Source organism: Anas platyrhynchos, chromosome 24, assembly GCF_047663525.1.
Source record: "Anas platyrhynchos isolate ZD024472 breed Pekin duck chromosome 24, IASCAAS_PekinDuck_T2T, whole genome shotgun sequence".
Lineage (NCBI taxonomy): Eukaryota > Metazoa > Chordata > Aves > Anseriformes > Anatidae > Anas > Anas platyrhynchos.
The window spans coordinates 6643358-6662643 of record NC_092610.1 but is presented as its reverse complement, the minus strand read 5'-3'; the positions used below and the strand labels follow the sequence as shown (position 1 = coordinate 6662643).

The following is a 19286-nucleotide window of genomic DNA, read 5'->3' as shown; positions in this document are numbered from 1 at the left end:
GGGTAGGGGAAGAGAAGCTTCGCGGTACTGCTTTTCCTTCCACTAGGAGTTGTGCAAGGCCCTCCGTTCCGTCCCCTGCTGGGGTCCAGGCAGTGCCGGAGGTGCCGCACAGCGCTCCCCAGGCTCGCAGCAGCAGCTGGGCCTGGAGGACAAGCTACTGCTCTGCTCTGCAGCAGCCACTAGCTGTTGCTTCACTGACACAGATTTCTGGCAAGAAAGAGAAGACAGAAATCTTCTGTCTGCCCCTGGCCCATGACTGTACCAAGCTTCAGGAGAGACATCTTCCAGCGACTGAATTCTTGCAATGACATCTCTGAAGGCAAAGTGCTGCAGGCCAGTTCTCACCTGAGATGACCTCTCCCCCGTGGCCTTGTTTTAAGAAGGAGAAGACAGTTTTCTGATGATAAGCGCAATCAATGCAGGCCTGCACTGCTTGCTGAAGGACAACAGAAGCTCGAGCTGGTCCAAAATGATCCGGCAGCTGCTGAACTTTCTTCTTGTCTAGGTGGGGCCCAGTGCTGCCGTTCTTGTTCAAGTAAATGCAAACTGCCAAGATGAGAAACGTGTTTGCCATTAACCCACTCAAGAAATCAAGAAACAGATGCCTAAAATCCAGCCTGAGGGATAGAGATGCCCAGGTTTTAAGACTGTAAAATCACTCACAAAGTGTGAGCGAATCCATCACCTGCCTGCCTGCAACCTAACGACAGAGACACTTTTAGGGGGAATCACCTCTAACGCCTTCCTGCCTCATCATGCTCACCTTTCACACTGCTGCTATTACTCCTATGCTTTCCCCAGTGCTCAGGCTCCCAAAGGCAGGCTGCAGTGTGGTTCCTGGGCCAGAAAGGTAAAGTGGCTGAGATGTTCAAAGGAAATGAAGGAATGCAGCCCCAACTCTGGGGGGAAACTGGGTTCTTTGGGTTCCTCTGAAAATTGCGTTCTGGGGAAACAGAGGGCTCTACCCATATCCAGTGTCTGAACATATAAAACCCATCTTTGCATGAGACTTTCCTGCCCAGGTTCACCTTTGGCTGTATCTCAGTCGTAGCAGAGCACATGCTTTGCACTGGCTGCTTCTATTCCTCCCCTGCTCCCTCTTGTCCCTGCTTCTCTGGCTGAAGCTGAACAGCCCATGGCCACGGCTGCTCAGCAGGAGCTGTTCTGCACCTTGCTCTCTTCAGCAGCTGTGCCTGGAATAGTTTTGGAGAGCCCATACTATGAACTCCTGAGTGCAGCTGCTCACAGTACTGCCTCTAGGCTGTATGGGCCACACGAAGTGCACTTTGAGGGCTTTGGAGTCACTAACATGCAGGTGACAACTCAGGGAAAGGGATCTCTGCATTTGTTAGATGGACTTGCAATCCTCCTATGGCTTCATATTTCCAGTATGGATAAATGAACAGCTGGTCTGAGCTCACGTGCCTCTTTTCCTCCTGACACACTCTGAGTTAGGCCAGCCTTTGTTTGTGGAATCTTAAGGTTTGCTGGTTTGTGTGTTTGTGAAGAAATGGGAGTGCTGCGGCGTGCCACCTCCTGACTGCTGCAGCTCCTAACTGTGCAATCTTTTTGAGGATGCAGTTCGAGACCCTTACCTGTGGGAGCCTGCATGGCAGAGCTGGGGATTGTAGCAGCGTCCTGGGGCACAGTGCTTGTGTCTGGTTCTGGGGTACTGGTTGTTGGAGAGGTGGGTGCTGGGTTCAGCAATGTCCTAGGTTTCCTCTGCAGAAAAAGATGAGGATATTTCTCCTTTTATCCCTGCTCTCCTATACCACCCATGATCACTACACTCTCTTCTCTGCATCCAACAAACAAGGCACTGTGGAACATGACATACTTCTGATGGCGATGACGGGGAGTTTCAAGAACCTACTTAATCAATGTGTACATTCTAGAAACCACGATCCTCCAAAAAATAACAAGCCTGAGATCCGCCACCTCTGCTTGACTTGACTCTGCTTGACTAGCTACACATGATGGACAGAAGAGCTTATTCCACCATTTGGCCAACCTGTCATGATCATAGCATTTGCCGTGCTACTTCACAGCTAATGCAGCTCCAAAGACATGGTTTCTTGATGGAAATGATCTTTAGGACACAGACATTCTCTACAACTCTGAGGCTGGACTCGGAGGGATATTCCCAGCCCCACACACCCCTCTGGTCTCCTACTTGCTGCAGTCACACAGCCAGAGGCTGAGACAAACGTGCACAAATACACGCATGCACCATCCCATGGCAGAACTTGCAGCACCTGCTTTTCACCCGCCTGCATCAGCATCAGCTTTTACCTTACTGCCAGGCTTTGGGCCTCTCTTTCTGGGGAATTTCAAAGGCTCCACTGACTTGGAGGGTGTAGGCATGGGGTGATGGATTAGCGCTTTGGTCGTTCGACCACGCTTCTTCCCTGTTTTGCGACGCCTTTGCCCTTGTTGATGCCCCAAAACAGTCTTTGTGCTACTGTGCATGCTAGGTTTCTCCGAGTTTACTTCGGAGGCAGGTAAAGGGCTCTTTGGAATCACAACTGAAATAAAAAGAGAAAAAGCAAATATAATTAAATCAGGCGAGAATGAAAACAAGAGCAGCCTCCATCTTTAAACAGTGTCATATGGAAAAACCTGGAGTAGTCACAGTCCCCTGAGTGGAGGCTACTGCTCTCCATGCCAGAGTAAAAACCAAACGCACCGATCCGGGGTTCAGCACCTGAGCTGTGGGGCGCTGTGGCTTAGCCTGGGCAGGCTGAGCTCTGGAAGGATCGCACTTCCAGCCATACCTTCTTCCTGAAAACAACTGGCACTTACAGCTCTTCCATCTGCAAGTGGAGACCTGCCAGAGATCAGGTAAGATGCTCCGAAAGCATTCCTAGGGGAAGGATCAGTCAAGACCTGCCTGACAGTACAGAGCCAGGGCTGTGCTGGAAATCCCCTTTCTTGAGAGGCTGAGGTCAGATTTGCTCTGTCCCTAAATTACCAGTGAACTGCAGGGGAAGGCACCACTATGTCCTTGATTCCTGCAAGGACGACTGCTCCCAGCCCAAAGCAATAGCTCCTATCTCAGTTACTTCAGCTCCTCTCAGGTACTGCCAGAGGTGAGAGATGAGACAGTATCTGGCTGCAGACAGCACATGGTCCGATCCTTCTTAGCTTCTCAAGCTTTCCACGACAAAACCAGGTTTTTCTGGTGTATTTCCCCCAAATCCCCTGCATTTGGTCATTCATCTTTCCCAAGCCCCACTAAAGGCTGGAGATGAGCTGGCCCAGCTGAGCAGACCAATGCCTCTTTAAACTTCTGCTACAAGGAAACAACACAGCCCTCCTATATTTTGAAAACTGCACGGCGACATTTATGATGTCTCATTTCTCAGATCTGGAAACCTCACTGTGTGTTCAATATGGGGGCTGTGACTTCAAAAAAAACCCAACAACTTCCACCTTTTGACGTGGGGTGCGTTATAGTTAAGAAGAAAACCTTGGCAAGGAAAGCAGAGATTCATAGAAGAGCGATACCAGGATGGCAAGCGGCACCAGCAGTGACAACTGTGGGTGCATAAGGAGAATGTAAGGTTCTCGAATGAGAGCTTTCCAAGCAATCACCCTAAGCAAGGACAAAGAAAGCCCTTCCTGCCGACACCTCGGGAGCAGCTAACAGCTGCGTCCCAGGTTTTAGGGGTCTGGAGAGGATCCCTGGGCTGCAGGGTGGCAGCAGCAAGGCAGGAACAGGAGCCCCGGCAGCCCCAGGGCAGGGAGCTAACTGCTTCGCTGCGGCGTGGCTGTTGGGGAGGGTCTGCGTACGGCTCCATCAGCGGCTGCTGGCTTCGGCCTTACACAAATGAGCCCCTGGAAGTGGAGGATCCTGCTCTGCTCCTCCGGTCTGACTGTGCTTCATTCACCAGCTTCCACGCTGGGGGCCTCCCCTGAGAGCAGACCTGTGCCTGGCTGCCAGCTCCCGGACACCCACAAACTGTACATTCAGCTCAAAAACAGGGCGTTTTGCTGCCTCGCTGGGCAGGACCAGGAGACCTCCCACGTGCCAGGCGTGCCTCTGGTCCATGCTGCCACCAGGACACCAGCCTCCAAGAACTAGCCCCACTCTGTTCTTCAGGTGAGCAGGGCAAGAGTTACAATGCCCTCAACTTATTTTCTTTTCTTTTATTTTTAATCTTTATCTCCTTGCCTTTGTGCACTACATGCACTAGGGCTGCGTGTTGGATTCTGCTGATAAGCTCGCAGTCATTGAGTGATTTACCTAAGATTTACCTCATTTCCGAACTAACATCATCTTGTGCCAGGTGGATACAGAGAGTGGTGGCAGAAACAGAGTCGAGGGATTTTGCTGCTCTGTGTCTAAGATAATAACATCAACAACAGTGCTACTTCTCTGGCAAGAAAAGGAATGCAATACACAAATGCTTGTTACTGTGTCACCCACCGAGCTGCGTGAGCAGAGAGGAGCAGCAGGGCCAGGTATCCTCGGCCAAATCGCTGCGCCTCCAGCCTTACATCTGCACAGCTGACTTCAGCCAACGAGTGTTTGTGTAAAGGGATTGACTAGAACCCTGTCAGTTGATAGAGCACGGATAAACATGGGTAAAGAACTCAGTACTTTAAAGAAACTTCCAAACATCAAAGCCATGTGTAAAACAAAGTGGGAGGCATTTTGTTTGCACTCTGCAGCAACACTAAGTGTCCGAACAAAGCTGTGCCATAGCGAGGTTTCGCTAAGTTTCAAGAGAAATTGTGGATTCTACAGACGAGCTGTGAAGCAACCTGAGTTACCAGTAAAAAAAATGAAGAAAAACAAAAACAAAAAACACACCACAAAAACAGAAATAGTAAATTTGGAAAGTTAGGATGCCATGAACAGCTGCTGAACTGCACCCTCCCCAGCTTGAACTGCATCTCAGAGAAATCCCAGTGCCAGGGAAAATGCAACTGACGTCAGGCGGACTCCCCGTTTGCATGATTTCACTACAGAATTTTGTAATAAAAAGTCATTTTTTGGGGGTAGAATAAATGCTAGAAAGTTCCATTGTCCACTTCAGTCACAAAGATATTAAAAGTAACATTAATTTAATGTCAAGCTTTACCACTCACTGCTTTCTTTTTAGGGAAATAAAAGCCCCTTACACGGTACGTGCAGAGCACACGGCAATTTCTTTCAGCCACAGCAGAGGAGATTGCACTGAGGCTGCTGCCATGACAGCCCATCCTTGCCACCGCCCTGTGCTAATTCATTTCATAAAAAAACACCAGCCTGTGCTAATTCATGTCTCTTGTCCCTGCCAGACGTACTGAGCCACACACCATCAGCTTTTGAAGAAGGAGACAGCAGCCACTCGGGGAGATCTGTGCTGTACCAAAAACCACAGGGCTCCGGCTGCTCGTGCTGCTTGAGCCCTTGCGGTGACCTGCTGTCTCCTAAGGGAGCCTAAGGTTTTTTGGTATGTGCCTGCAAACTTTCCTCCAGGATTTAAGCCCCCGATGGTACAAGGATGGGGTGAGGATGCAGGCGGGAGCTGCTTGTCCTGCAGCTGCAAACCACTGCCCACATACCCTTACCTGCCAGAAGCTGCAGTTTTTGGGTCTCATTCAGCCGGTGGTGGTGCCAGCCCAAACGTGAGCACAGCTGCCAGGGCCATCCCCATCTCCTGTCCCTTGTCCCTCATGCTCACCTTCGCCCTGTGGTGCGCCATCAGGAGAGCAAAATTTTCTTAAAGCTACTTGAGGCCCTCTTCAAAAATCAAGTTTGCTGTCACTGAGAAATGCAACCTCTGCCTCAGGGCTTTGGTGCTCATATGGGCTCTGAGTAACCGAGCACAGCTCCAAAGCTGGCCTTGCTTTAGGCATGGACCCAGGCCTCCAATGGTCCCTTCCAACCTGCATCATTCTCTGAACTCATGGTTAATCATTTCAGCCCGTTACTGGAACGGAGAACTAAAGAGAGCAATTTTTCTGCTGCTTCAGCTCACTGAGCTGTCTTGCTTTGGGTTGTACAGGCACCAGGACCTAGAGAGATGGAACCACTCCTTTGGGGCTGGTATGGGAGCAATTTGCCTGCAATGAGGATCATCGCCCTGCAGATGCAGGATCAAAGACTGCTGAACTCGGAGGCAAAGAAAAGACTGACATCACTAACTGGTTTATTAACCATCAAAGGATTAGTTTAAAAAGAAGTCCCAAGCTTCCTGCAGAAACAAAGAGACTTGACAGAGAATTCAAGACTATTTCCTAATGCCAAAATATCCCCTGCCAGTCAGCACATGGCTGCAGCAGTACCTGCAGCTACACACCACAGTTACTCAAACTGTTATTTACTGGACACTCTATAAAACATAAGTTGCTGCCCACACTTTGAGGTTTTGCTAATCATACTAGAAAGCAGCATTTGTCACTCATCAGCTTCTCAGGCTTGTCTGAGCTTGAAGACGACAAATTTATGTCCTTGTGGTAAGAATAACAAAGCCAACACATGTAATAAAATGTGGAACAGAAGGGTTTAGGATGGAGAAGAGTTCCCTACCTTTCTGTCCATTACACCAGCTAATTACCAGTTTGCATTTTACTAACAGCCGTCGGACCACCATCTCCATTTTATGTGCTAAGGGCTCCTGAACTCGGATGCAGCTGTGGGTCATGAACCCTCCCTCTGGGTATGGCAGTAGTGACCACTGGGGTGTAAAGCAGGCGGTTTACGAGAAGACTGAAAATGACGTTTGTATCCAGTGTAAAGCATCTATGAGGAACACCCTGCAGGGCACACCCAACTGCTGGTTTTTTTTTTTGTGCTCCAGCTTCAGCACTGTGTGGTCAGAAGCACGAAGCAAAGATACGGGTTACAGAGACACATTTAAGGTAAGCGCAATTGCCAACACCCTGCTGAGAACTGGCTGAATCCTCTGGATGCAGCCGTCCAAACCCAGACTTCCTGACAAGGACCAGCACTCAGTGCCCGTCTGAGAGCAAGATGTGCAAACTTCAAACCTCTGTGATTCTTCTTGAAGCAGAGGCTGTTATTATTGTCCACCACAAGCGCGTGCAGGAGCTAAACCCGGGCTCCAGGAGGGCTCCAGGTTTGACACGTCCCCAGCTCTCAGCAGCTGGGCAGCCAGAGCAGAGGGGCAAGGGGCAGAGCACAGCTGGGAGACGCAGGTGTCCTGGAGCACAGCAAACGTGCACTGTCCTCCAGATCCTGGAATTTAGAAGTCAGAATCCAATTATTCGCATGATCTAATATTTCCTGCAGGGACTCCAGCTTGAAATGGCTCTTTGACCTAAGGCTGAGAGACCAGAGGATGTACCTAATACAGCAGTACAACAAGAGGATCCAAGCGCTGCATGATTCAGCATGTTCTAGATGTTCTCATGATCAGTTATCTTAATTCTCAAAGATGCTTTTTTTTTTTTTATATATATATATATATCCCCTAAACCACAAAATTTGTCTAGTTTCAGTTTTTGGCTACTGAGGCTTGCTGGGAGCTATGAGGTGCTTTATTCAATGTCCCCCTCCCGGATCTGACTTGCCAGTGGTGACACAGCAGCATGCACAAAAACGGAAAACCATTCACCCTAGATCTGTCTCTGTGCTATTAGTCCTGACGATCAGGACATTCGTCACTCTCACATGTATTTTTGGGCAGGGCAAGCACATGAAGAAGAGTGGTTACTAAAAACCAAAGCAATGCCTTATATACATTTGCTGTACCCAAGACGGGCTATGAACACTCACCACGACAGTGTCCCATTTCTTAAAGGCTTCGAAATCTACAAGTTCTGCCAGAGTTGCAGTTTTCTTATTTTAACCGTCTGCATGTGCTTCGATGAGCACTGTGCACTGTGGATGCCACCACACTGGTACAAGCTGTGGCATTTTTATGGTTGCTTTATTTTTGTAAAGACATCTACAAAAAAGTCACACAAGTCACAGTGATGCTGGTATTAACTATTTGCTTTTTGCACAAGTCTTGCATTTACAGCTCTCAAAGCAGCATTCCTGTGCGTCTCCAACCACTCTGGTAATTACTCGCAGCACCTTCCCAAGGCACTGTGGTGAGGGATTTACAAACCCCTCAGCAGCAGTCTCTGCGCCTTGTGATGCATCTCAGACAGCTGGAGGGATAGGCACTCCTCGAGTGCCAGACCAGTATTAGTACTGCAGAACATCCCAAGTGCCCTACCTCTAAGTAAAACCATGCATGGATGTATGAAGAAGAACAACTCAAGACTGCAGTTGGCTCTTCTGGAACTGAAGAGCAGAAAAACCCTGTTCTGGACCCGCAGGGTCTGCTTATGCAAATCCAAACCCAGAGCTCACAACCCAGCTCTGCACCACCGAGGTTTCCCCTCTGTGCACCACAGTTGGCTCCTTTCACCCTAACACTTGCCAAACCCAAGGAGGCAGTTTTAATGAAGCATGAAGTTTATTGGGCTAAAACATTTCCCCAAAAGAAAAAGGAGGTTTTATCTGAAAACACAGCCCTCAAGATGAGTCCAACCAACCTGGGCAGTCAGTACAGCGTCTGTGCCAGAAACCTAGACTCACAAACCTGGGAAGGTATGAAAGGGAGAGCAAGCACATGGATGGATGTGACACAGCCTGCCTCCCTTTCCACAAAGCCACATTATTCACCAAAGGATTTATAAGAGAGAAAGAGCCATGGGATAAGAGGGAAGGTTTCTGTAGGGCTAAATCACTGCTTAGAAGAGGTAGGGGCAAATGGTTATTCTCACCAGGTAAGGGAGGCGAGGAAGTTTTCTAACAGTTCATGCTTTCCAGGGCAGACACTGCAGCTCATGAGCAAGCTCCAGACAGCCCAGGACACTGAGAGCCAGGGCAACAGAGCGGCAGGTGACCTTGGTGACAACAGGTACAAAGCAGTGAGCGAGGGGAAAACCACTCCTTTCAGGTACAAAATGATGGGCTCTGAGGTGCGTGGTGCTCACTCAGGAGAGAGAACTTGGGCTGCAGGACCCATCACACAAGAACATCAGCTTTGGGCACAGCAGCAGCTAAAAAGAGACAGGACAAAGACTCAGCTTTGAGTGGCAGACGGCAGATCAGGACTGCTGGATGTCATGGTAGAAACCAACTGAATAGAAATCCTTATTATGCTTAAAAAAAAGAAAAAAAAGGCAAAAAGCCACCAAACCTGCCGATGATCCCTGGATTCTCTTTTCCAATATTTCAGCTGCTCTGGGGATGTCCTCAGCCAGGGCTCAGCTCTGCCTTGTCCCTGCCAGGGCACCCCGAGCCTGCCCCCGCTGATCCGGGTAAGCAAACCCCCATCAGACGGAGCGTTTTGAAGAGTCCCATCTTTGGGACTTCCCCGCTAAGCATACGAAGACATCTTTTAATGTTTGTAATCGGTTCCTAGTAACTTTTCAGAGACAGTGATTTTTAATACACATCCCAATTCCTTCTCTGCTACGCAACTACATGATTACACATTTTTAGTCTATCCAGGGCCTTTCAAACACCACGGCACTGAGTGGTGACTTACAGTTACACCTCTGGGTACAGCACAGATCCCCTCCTGGAGCCCATAAGGGCAGTCTGGTGGGAGCGCTGCCTGCCTGCTCTGCAAGGCAAGGTCCCCTCTTGCTGGCTGGAAGAAGCTGGCTGAGATGTCAGCTCTACCTGGCAGGCAGACTCACGAGGCTGAGCAAAGGACAAAGCTTGAGGACCACGGAGCTCACCTGCAAGGGCGGGACAGACAAAGCAACCAGGAGGAAGCAGTGTGTACCCCGCAGGCAGGGACGTGGGCTTCACAGCCGCTGCTTCATGCACCAAGAACCCAGAAGCAGGTTGAGGCAGGGACATCGGTCAGCGATGCTCTCCCACTTCCCCATTTTCCTGGATCCCCTGGTAGCAGCTAGTCATGTAGCAGTTCCTGGTGCTTTTAAACAACATAAACATACATGTGCAGATATTCCTGAACATGGGGGTGTGGTGCTTTGAGAGCTGGCACAACAAGTGTTACGGATGTGCAGCATAATAGACTTATTCATCAAGATGCCCTGGGGGTCAGCACGGTCCCCGTTCTGCTGATGGCAAAATAAACAGAGATAAGCGACTGGCTCATGATCAGACACAAAGACAGTGACAGCGCTGTGAAGGGTGAGGATGTCCAAATTGTTGTCCTCAGCAAAAGTCATTTTCAGTTTAGTGCTGAGCACACGGATTAGTTCCAAAAGCCAGGTCTCCATTTCTCCCCAGTACAAGAAAGAAATGAGCTGTTTTGCATCCAGCTGGGTAGCATTATAAAACAAATGGGTAAACTGAGTCATGCATTACTATTTTTTAAAAATAAACCGCAAAGGCTAGCATTCGGGTAAGGAAAAAAAGGCATCATGCCTGCCACCACTGACAAAGCCACACAAGTTTCTCCCCAAAGAGCATCTCGTAAGCTCCTAAGCTCTCGGCACGTTAGCTGTGGAGCATCTGCACAATCGATAACAGACGTCTCTCGCTGCCAGTTACACGGCTGCAGCTTGTAGGAGCAGCGCAATGATCCTTCAGCCCCTCTTCTCCCTGACAGCCCCTCTTCCTGCTCCCTGAAGGCACAGTGAAGGAGCAGAAAGACCGTGCTGGGAACAGAACCGGCCCAGGGATTTACACTGCAGAGAAAAATGGTAGGTTTGGACAGCAGGGCTAGACTTCCCATTGGTTCAAGGGATTTATCTTGTAGATCTGGATTGCACAGGAAGTCCTCAACAAAATTACAGCCCTCTCTGAGACAGCACTGTAATTTACACTATAGAGAGTATCCTCGTCAACCTTGGAAAAATACTTGTTTGTACAAGCCAGTGTCCAGCAAGATGTGCAGCCCCTGCATAGAGCTCACAAAGCTGTTGGCCTTGGCTTGCACTCTTTGTGCTGGCATGGGGTTTTATTTCCCCAGTGCTCACACCGCTTAATTCTGGGCCCCATTCTGCAAGGCCGATCAGAAGCTGCTGCTTGGCTGGCACAGCCCAGAGCACAGGGGCCACCAAACTCAGCCAGTCTGGAGCACAGGTCCTCCTTCAAGCCCAACCACCAACCACCAGGTCAGAGAACAAGGACCCCACAGGGAATATGGTTCAAATGCAAAGGACAAGCAAATGCCACATTTGTCTACATCCACCCTCTTCATAACTGAAGTCAGCAGTTTTCCCCCAAGCTCCATCCTGGTACCTCTTACCACAAATAAAGTGGCTGCAACACAGCATGGACTCTTCTTTGTTATAACCCCTTTAATAGCCTTACCTTCTCCAGCCCACGGCAAAAAGAAACCTCTTGTAACGCCGAGTTCCTTTAATCAGCAACAATGGAATTAAAACAGAAAGAGTCTGAACTATAAAAGGGGGATGGGAACCAAGCCAGTTCCAGCATGAGAAAACATCAGCAGAGTTGACCCTCAGACTCCTGATCGAAGGGAGGCACTAGCAGGTAAGGGACAACACTCAGGATCAACCAGGATGCTCCAGGAGAAACATCACTGCCATTTATTTATTGTCAAAACGAGACCAAAACCAAGTCAAAATCTGAACTTCAATACTCAAGCTTAGTTTGATTACCCTGAAGCCAGTTCAGCCAGTGGAGATTGTTTCTTTCCTGACAGCACCCACGGGCCCACGGTGAGTACTCCAGCAGCAACTGCAAGAGCTCAGCTGGAGCCACTGGAGTTGCTCAGTGGATGGTGCATGAGAGGAGTCGGCACTTTCAGTCCTGACACAGACGCCCACACCAAACAACCTCACTTCCACACCCCGGGAGAACCATCTCAGTGCAGTGCCACCGGGCTCAATGCCCTGAGGACGGCCAGCAGCCTTCTCAGTACGTACCCAGAGCAGGCTGCCAAAAGCATCAGGGATGACTGCCCCATGTCTGGTCCACGCAGCAGTCCTCAAGGAAGTCACAGAGCCACGGTCTTAGGATGCGACCAACCTGCAGACAAGTAAGGCTTCAGCACGTGCAAGCACAGCCACGCCAGCCTGAGCAGGACAGAGGTCAGCAGTCCCAGATTTACAGCCTGCAGGAAGCTTGCAGCAGCATGGCTATGCTGCTAATAATATCCAATGAGCTCAAGGACATTCCTTGAGTTAAAATAGGTGGCATGAGAAGCCACCACAGTCAGTCTACTAACTGATTGTGTCTATTGCCTCTGGGAGTTGATTATCATCTCGTTTCCAAAACCCCATGTTGAGAATCAAAACGCCTCTGTTCTTTTAGAGTCTCTTAGAGTATTCAGGCTATTGAGAACCGTTCCTGGGGTTTCTGCTTGTTCTGATCTTCTCTGAGGCTCTTTTTTTAGCTTTGGCTTCCTGGTTAAATATTAGCAGAACACCTTCAACATCTCAGAGCACAAAGAACAAGGAGACTGCTACTGGGTGCAGTTTATTCCACCTTTTGTTCTTTATTAAAGCTGCTCAGAAGTCATAAAAATACCAAGATCAAGAGGAGAACTGACAGGCTGCAAAAGGTCTAATCTTTTTAACAAGTTGGGCTGTATATTCAGTATGAAGCTCCCGGATTCAATAAAAATGCACGCTGTGGCAATGTAGCCCTGTTTACCAAAGCCTGATCTGCGCTCAACATTTCCAACTTCTCCGAATAACAGGGAGGAAACAAAGAGAAGAAACTACTCAGTAGGTCATGAGGTAACGTAATGTTCCTGCTCCCATTGTGTCACTGCGAAAAATCCTACCAAGATTCAGGTATCCTTGGACCAGGCCCATTTCTCCTGCATGTACGTGGGCTGCTCCGTTCACAACTGTCCCACCAACTGCGTGCAGCCTCAATAAGCCTTTGGGAGAAAAATCTGGTCAGATCACGCTGCTTCCTCCAGCACTTGTCCGTATCAGAAACAGCACCTCTATTGGGGACCAAGCTGCGGTCATCAACAGCTGGCACCTGCGGGCTGGTGACAGGCAGAAAATAGACTCGGAGCACTAAATCCTCAATGTGAAGCCTCGAAGGGCATCCAAGCTCAGCATCTTCCATGTCCCAGTACAGAGCTTAACTCAAACTCAAACTCTTCTGTGGCTGCTGCTCCAGGAACGCTGGACTCCTGTCCCTGCCGGGGGACAGTGAGGCAGCTCAGGGTGCGCCTGGCCCACCCGTGGAGGAGCAGGAGTGTGCTTGGAGATGAGCGTCCCCACTCACACCAGCCGTGCTTTGCTTTCTTCCCGTCCTGAATCATCACAGAGCACGTGTGCTGGAAGCCCTGGGGTTGAAGCAAATCCAGAATGACGGACTCCAGGAGCCATCCTGACATGTTCGGCCATGACTGTGCATTCAGGCTGTGCGACTTAATTTTTAACAGGCTTAAATCTGAACTTGAACAGATACCTGAGCAGTAAAAGGCCTCTGTCCTCTTCCGATTCCCTGCTCTGTGCCATCACCAGTTTTTCAGGACCCTGTAAAAAAGCACCAGGAGCAGACCAAGATCGCTTCACTACTCCTGTTTGAAGATCCCACTGCCCTGATCTCACAGTACACACCAGCACCTTGCAGTTCCAGTACCAGCACCGCTGACCAGCTTCAGGACAATGCAGCATTGCTTCCTCAGGCCCTAAAGTCTTCTGGGCCCGGGTGACACAATCCAGAGGGTTTGGGCAGAGAATTTGCACCAAACAGAGGCTACAGGAGGTCTCTTTCATCCTACAGTACCAAAGGCGAGTGAGAGGACACGAGCCCGGTGTGTCCCAGGTCAGACCAGGCTCTGCAGAAGCTGAAGCACTGCAGGGAGCTCAATGGGAAATGGGGCTCTCCTTGCTGCCCTCCTGAAGGCGTAAAACCTACTGAACTGAGCACACTTGAGCTCTGTTTAACTCTGCTTCCAAACCTGTCAGTGACGATGGTTAGGCAAAGACATCAGCAGCTCCTGAGCCAGACCCTGCATTTAGACCAGCAGATGTAAAAGCCCTCAAATTTGTTTGGCTCCCTCCCCAGAACGTGCAGACCTCCAGCCTTCACAAGCACCATGCACAGCCCAACACCGCATCCCACCCGCACAAGTAGCGTTACAAAGTCCCCGCAGGAGGGGAGCAACAAGCCCAGCTTCATTTGTCCCAGGAGAGGAAGGTTTCCAGCAGTGATGCTCCCGCAGAACCATCCTGTGGTGATGCAGAGACTCCTGGAGATTTTAGAGGTCTGGTTTAGGCCAAAAGGCAGGAAGGAAAGGGGAAGGAAACATCCTAAACAGCATCCAAACTCTGTGGGTTACGAAGAATTTTAGAATAAAATACACGAGGAAAGTTCACGCTGTGACACTGATATTAAGGACAGACTAGGGGGCAGTGGAAACTCAGGTCAGCTCTTGCAAGTCCCAGCACATCACAGGGTAACACCAGGCGTCCGATGCTGTGGCTCCCCCTGAGCCACAGACCTGCAGCTTCGTGCAGCAGGAGGAGAGCGCAGCTCACCCTCCCAATGAGCGCCCAGACCTCCACCCCAGCACGGATTCCAGCACACATGGCCCAGCCCAGCCAGGTTTATGGATAAACCCCATGATTTTGTGCTCCAAACAGGTCAAGGGTGGTGCTTGGCAGTTCCCAACAGTGGTCTCGAAGGCAGCATCTGCAGGTACCCGGCTGTGTGTCCACATGGCTTGCGGCTGCAGGGCCGAATGCTGAGCTTCTGTGCGCAACCCCTCTGGATGCCGGCACGTAGCTGCACCAGAGCGAGGCCCCAGCCACCCCACCGACTGGAGGCTCCTTGCCCTGCCGTTCTCTGCACCAGCTTCCTGAGCCTGGCTTCGCACCAGCCTGAGGTATAAGCTCCAGACCCCAAAGTGACAGCAGTCAGCATCCTCGCATCTCCTCCCAGCAGCAAAGCAGAGGAGCTGACCCGAGCGTCACCCTGCCAGCTGCTCCCGACAGGCACTGCCACCCACCTGCGTGCTCCCTTCCCAAAGGAGGAAGAGAAACCAAGCAACACCAAAAATAAAGAGAAGTCATAAAACAAGTATTACCTTTGCCCGTGGGCAGGAAATCTAGCATCTGATGATCATCTTCCTTTGAAGACACCAAGCAGTTAATAAATAAATCGCACGGCAGCAAGGGTGGCTAGAGAAGGACGTCACGAGCTCCGTGTGTTGTGCCTCCAGCCTCGCACTGCTGCGAGCACGGTGGGATGCAGCACGCGGCAAATGCAGGAGCGTCCGTGAGCTTTGCTTCAAAATACTCCCGTGGCGGCTAGGTAAAACTATTAACTTTTGCTTGGAAGCGCTCGCAAGCCAGCCAAACCCATGGGGAGGGAGCCGCGTGCCGACAGCGAGCAGCAGAGACCCAGGCAGGGCAGGCGAGCGCCTGCGGCAGGGCCCAGTGCTCGCTCTGCAGCTCCCCACCGGCCGGCTGAGCCCCGCAGCGGCGCTCCCCGAGCCCGAGGCCCCGCTGCCAGCTGGGCTCCTGCCAAGGCAGCGGCTCCACTCCTCCAAATTCCAGCCCAGGCTGCTCCAGCTCCTGCCCGCCCGGCCTTAACGCTTTCACTGCTGCTGCCTCGGGCTCCCAGCACAGCATCGCCTCTCCTACGGGGATCCAGGAGGGCGTAAGGAGGTGTAAGGGACCCACCTGCACCTAGCGCAGTCCCTGAAGGAGACATTACCCACAGGGAGGAGAGGCGCACAGACCTTCCGAGTTTCGGATTTGACAGCAATGCTCACGGCCGTGGGCAGGATGCTGCAGGCGGCGGTGCCCTGCATCCTGCTGGGAGGGTTACAGCATCTCCCTGCCCTCCAGCAGGGATGTGCCACTGCATAAAAGGATGAGCAGACTTCAGGGGTGCTGTTACCGCAGAGGAGGGGTGTGTGTGCACAGGTGCATGGGGAAGGTCCCAGTCCAGGTACAGCTCACACCTGGATTTCTCAGGACCTGGCACGTTAGATGCTTTTCAAGAAAACTTTTCAAGTTTTCAAAACTTTCTCAAGACTGTCCCTGCCCTGGCCCCTTCCCGCAGCGGTGCTGCTTGTGCTAATGTGTATAGCTCCCAGTGCTGAGCTATCACCAGGGCTCCTGAGGGTCCTGTGCATGCCTCATGCTGTCTGAAGTGAATCACAGTTACAATTCCCAACACTGCAGCATGAGAACCACAACAACACATGCATTTCCTTGAAATGTAAAGCTAGCACTAATGAATACAAGAGTTCTGCATGTTTCCTTATGCAATGACCCAAATCTTGCAGAAAATCTCATAGATTCCTCCTCTCACAATCAGCGTGTACAGAAAGCAAATCCTGATCCCACCTGTCCAGTCCCCTCTTCCCAGCCCGCTACCCGGCCTCCTCCTTTGACACGAGGCAGAGGAAGGAGCATCACCTGCTTGGGTGAATAGCTCAGAGGTAGAAGCTTCCTGACAGAGGACCTGGCAAGACCCCTGCTTGGTTTTGCTTTCTTCAGGGGTTTACAACCCTCCATTTCACAAACCACTTCAGAAAGGAGAACGTCTCCTCATGGAACCTCTTCCCATGTGTGCTTCACTGACTACAAAGCACTGAACTTTCCTCTAGTCTGATCACTTGTGAAAAGCCGATTTTCCCATAGATGAAAGCAGCAGACACTCTCTGCCAGACCATGCTTTGGCTGTTGGGGGATTTCCCCTATACCCACCTCCCTGCTGAGGGCAGGTGCCCTGGAAATGACAGTCATTAGGCAGCCTCTTATCTCATTCTTCTTTCTTCCAGTGATTTTTATCACAGCCTGGTATTTCCCTCTTCAATCTGCTTTGCCCTGATCCTTAGCAGCTGCACCGCGGTTTGTGGGCATCTCTCCCACTCTCTTTCTCCCCAGACATGACTTAAAGTAACTAAGCAACAACCCTCATTCTTTAGGTTGATCTTGAGTATTGATTTTCTGTCCTGTTTATAATGAAGAGGAACTCTCCAAATCAGCTTTCCAAATCTGCACTCTACTGATGCCACTGACCTGAGAGCAGAATTGTTTCTTTGCCCTGCTGAAGAGCAGCAAAAGCTTGTTACTCGCAGACTCCCCGAGGAGTATGAAGTTCAGAAAATGGAAAGTTTTTCCAAAAGTATTATGTGGTGTACATAGTTTGCTTCTTCAGTCTCTGCTTCTTCCCAGTTTACAATGCCACCTGACATTCCAGCAGTCCACAGCCTGGCGCTCTGATCACGTGCGTCACAGTGTAACTCAAGCCTCCAAGCTCATGGCTTGAGAAACATGCTATCTCCTGCCTCTTATCTGCCACAATATTTGTCAAGTCTCTATGTGACTCATATTTGAATTATTCCTTCTCTACCCAACAAACATTCAGGGTCTTCTGCTGAAAAATTCTGCATCTTGACTTCTACTGAAATGATCTGCATGTAGTGGATTTTGGCCATGCTTTTGTGTGCTGCTAACCTTAAAGCTGGAGAAACAATCATTTTACCTCTGTTTCACCCTGGAACTCTGGTGCCACCATGAAACAGGAAAGTCCAAAGCCTTTGCAGTAAGTTTGGGTTAAATGCCCCATGCAACTTTAACTCAGCTGCTTTATGTACATGCTCCATGACAAATTAATATTTCTCTACAATGAGTGTTTCATTCTTTATGAATGGATGTACAAACAGTTCTTCCAGAAACAGACAAAAAAAAAAAAAAAAGACTTATAAACCTGTGAGGTGAATCTACAAGTCACCATTATCCCCTGTGCAAAGTGGGTGCAGAAAATGCCATTAACACAGTCTGCCCTGAGAGCAGAGGTCAAACCAGCACTGCATCTGACAGCGAGCCCACCCACACCTTACGTTCCTAACAGCCCAGGCTGGGCAGGAAAGGGCGAACGAGCACGTGTGTAACATGAAAATCCACTGAAGGTGCCATGCACCAAGTGTGAGGGGTGATGGGGCAGACTGGGGATTCCTGCCCAAGAGACAACTGGGGGTGCCTGCTTGGCGTGGTGGGGAGGTCCCTTTGGGACGGGCAGGAGGACCTGATTTCCCCGGCTGCTGTCACGGAGGGCCCAAGGTGTATGAGACGAGCTCTGCTGTGCTTTGCCTTGCCCCTCCATCCAAAAAGACCCCACCTCCACCCTTACCCCGCTCCGGCTGCCCTGTGTCAGTACCTCATGGCTGTGGGTCACCCACAGCGTGTCTGGCAGAGCCCTGTCCCTGGGCTGTGCTGTACAGAGGCAGCCTGAAGCTGGGCACTGCAGGCACTTGGCTGCCTGGGCATGGCCAAGCGCTCCCAGGGGTCTGCCAGCACGTCCTGACGGCACTGCTATTGCCAATGCTGCAACCACCAGGCTGGCGAGGTGAGGGCCGTTCCTCCGCGCTGCCTGGGCTCCCTTTGCTCCCTCCCTCCGCACACCCATGCCCTCTGGAAAGCTCCCTGGGAGCGGCTGGCCCGGCCCCAGAAGCACCAGAGCCCTCGAAGCCGCCCCACTGAGCAAACACGGGTGGGAGTGGGAGGCCTGGAGGAGGAGGGATGTGCCTCAGAGAAAGCCTGCTCTCCTCCACCTCTGCTGGCAACCACCAGAAGAGACAGATTAGAGCTGAATTAAGTTGCCAGCATTAAACAAACACGCCTGTTCTCTTTGAAGTTCTGCTTCCCTTTAACATGAGCTCATTTCTCATTGTTCAGCCCTAGGAAGCCACGAGCTCCGATGGAGTTAACTCTTTGCAGGGCTCCTCAGCTCTGCCAAGCACTGCATCTCACCCCGCTCGCACCCACCGAGACGGCCGGGCCCTTGTGGGAGCAGAGGCCGGTGTAGGCGCAGTCATACCGAGGGTCCTGGCCGTGGCTCTCCCTGCTGGGAAGGGCCCCCCCTCGGTTCAGCAGGAAGCTTTACCGCAACGGTTCCTGGAGCTAAAGGAAACGGGGATGCCTCTGCGGTGAAGCCTCCTCCAGGCCTGCCAAGAGCAGCACTCACAGGCCCCGGGGGAGCTGAGCTCAGCCCTCCTGCAAGGCTGGGCGGAGGGGAAAATGAACAAGGGAGGAATTGAGATTGGGAAAGAGGAAGAAAGTTCCCAGAAGTCCCTTCTTTTGGTTTAATCCCACAAAGCGGAAATTGGAAAGTTTGGGACAGGAAAGGATGGGGATAAAGGAAAATCTTGCCACAGAGAGGAAAGTAAAATACCACAAAGCCAATGCCGATCCCGACTCTATGGTGCTTTTGCATGGCTCACACAACCTCTGCCAGTCCCTGCTGCTGCCGCAGCAACTGGAATACCTGTCAAAGACAGCAGAGATCTGCCTGAAAGCACGTGTTCTGGCTGGAAGCGTGGAGATGTGCCTTCTGCTCACTGTTTCTGTACATGAGCAGGAACCACGGAGTCCCTGCAGGTTGAGCAAATACACGAGGGAAA

At 50.9% G+C, this 19286-nt stretch overlaps 1 protein-coding gene across 13 annotated transcripts in view; it reads right to left on the bottom strand.

The window, feature by feature from the left end:
* Positions 1-19286, bottom strand: part of SCMH1 (Scm polycomb group protein homolog 1) — a 70169-nt gene that overhangs the window by 17498 nt on the left and 33385 nt on the right. For 12 of the 13 annotated variants that reach the window (XR_005260812.2, XM_027443686.3, XM_027443696.3 and 9 more), the window contains 3 exons: positions 2293-2525; positions 1596-1722; positions 346-546 (listed from right to left, as the gene is read on the bottom strand). The exons of the other annotated variant lie outside the window; for it this stretch is intronic. Coding sequence is in view for 11 of the 12 variants with exons in the window: in XM_027443686.3 (XP_027299487.1) it covers positions 346-546; positions 1596-1722; positions 2293-2525 (561 nt within the window). In the remaining variant the exon portion in view is untranslated. The remainder of the gene's footprint in view (positions 1-345; positions 547-1595; positions 1723-2292; positions 2526-19286) is intronic. 13 annotated transcript variants of the gene reach the window in all.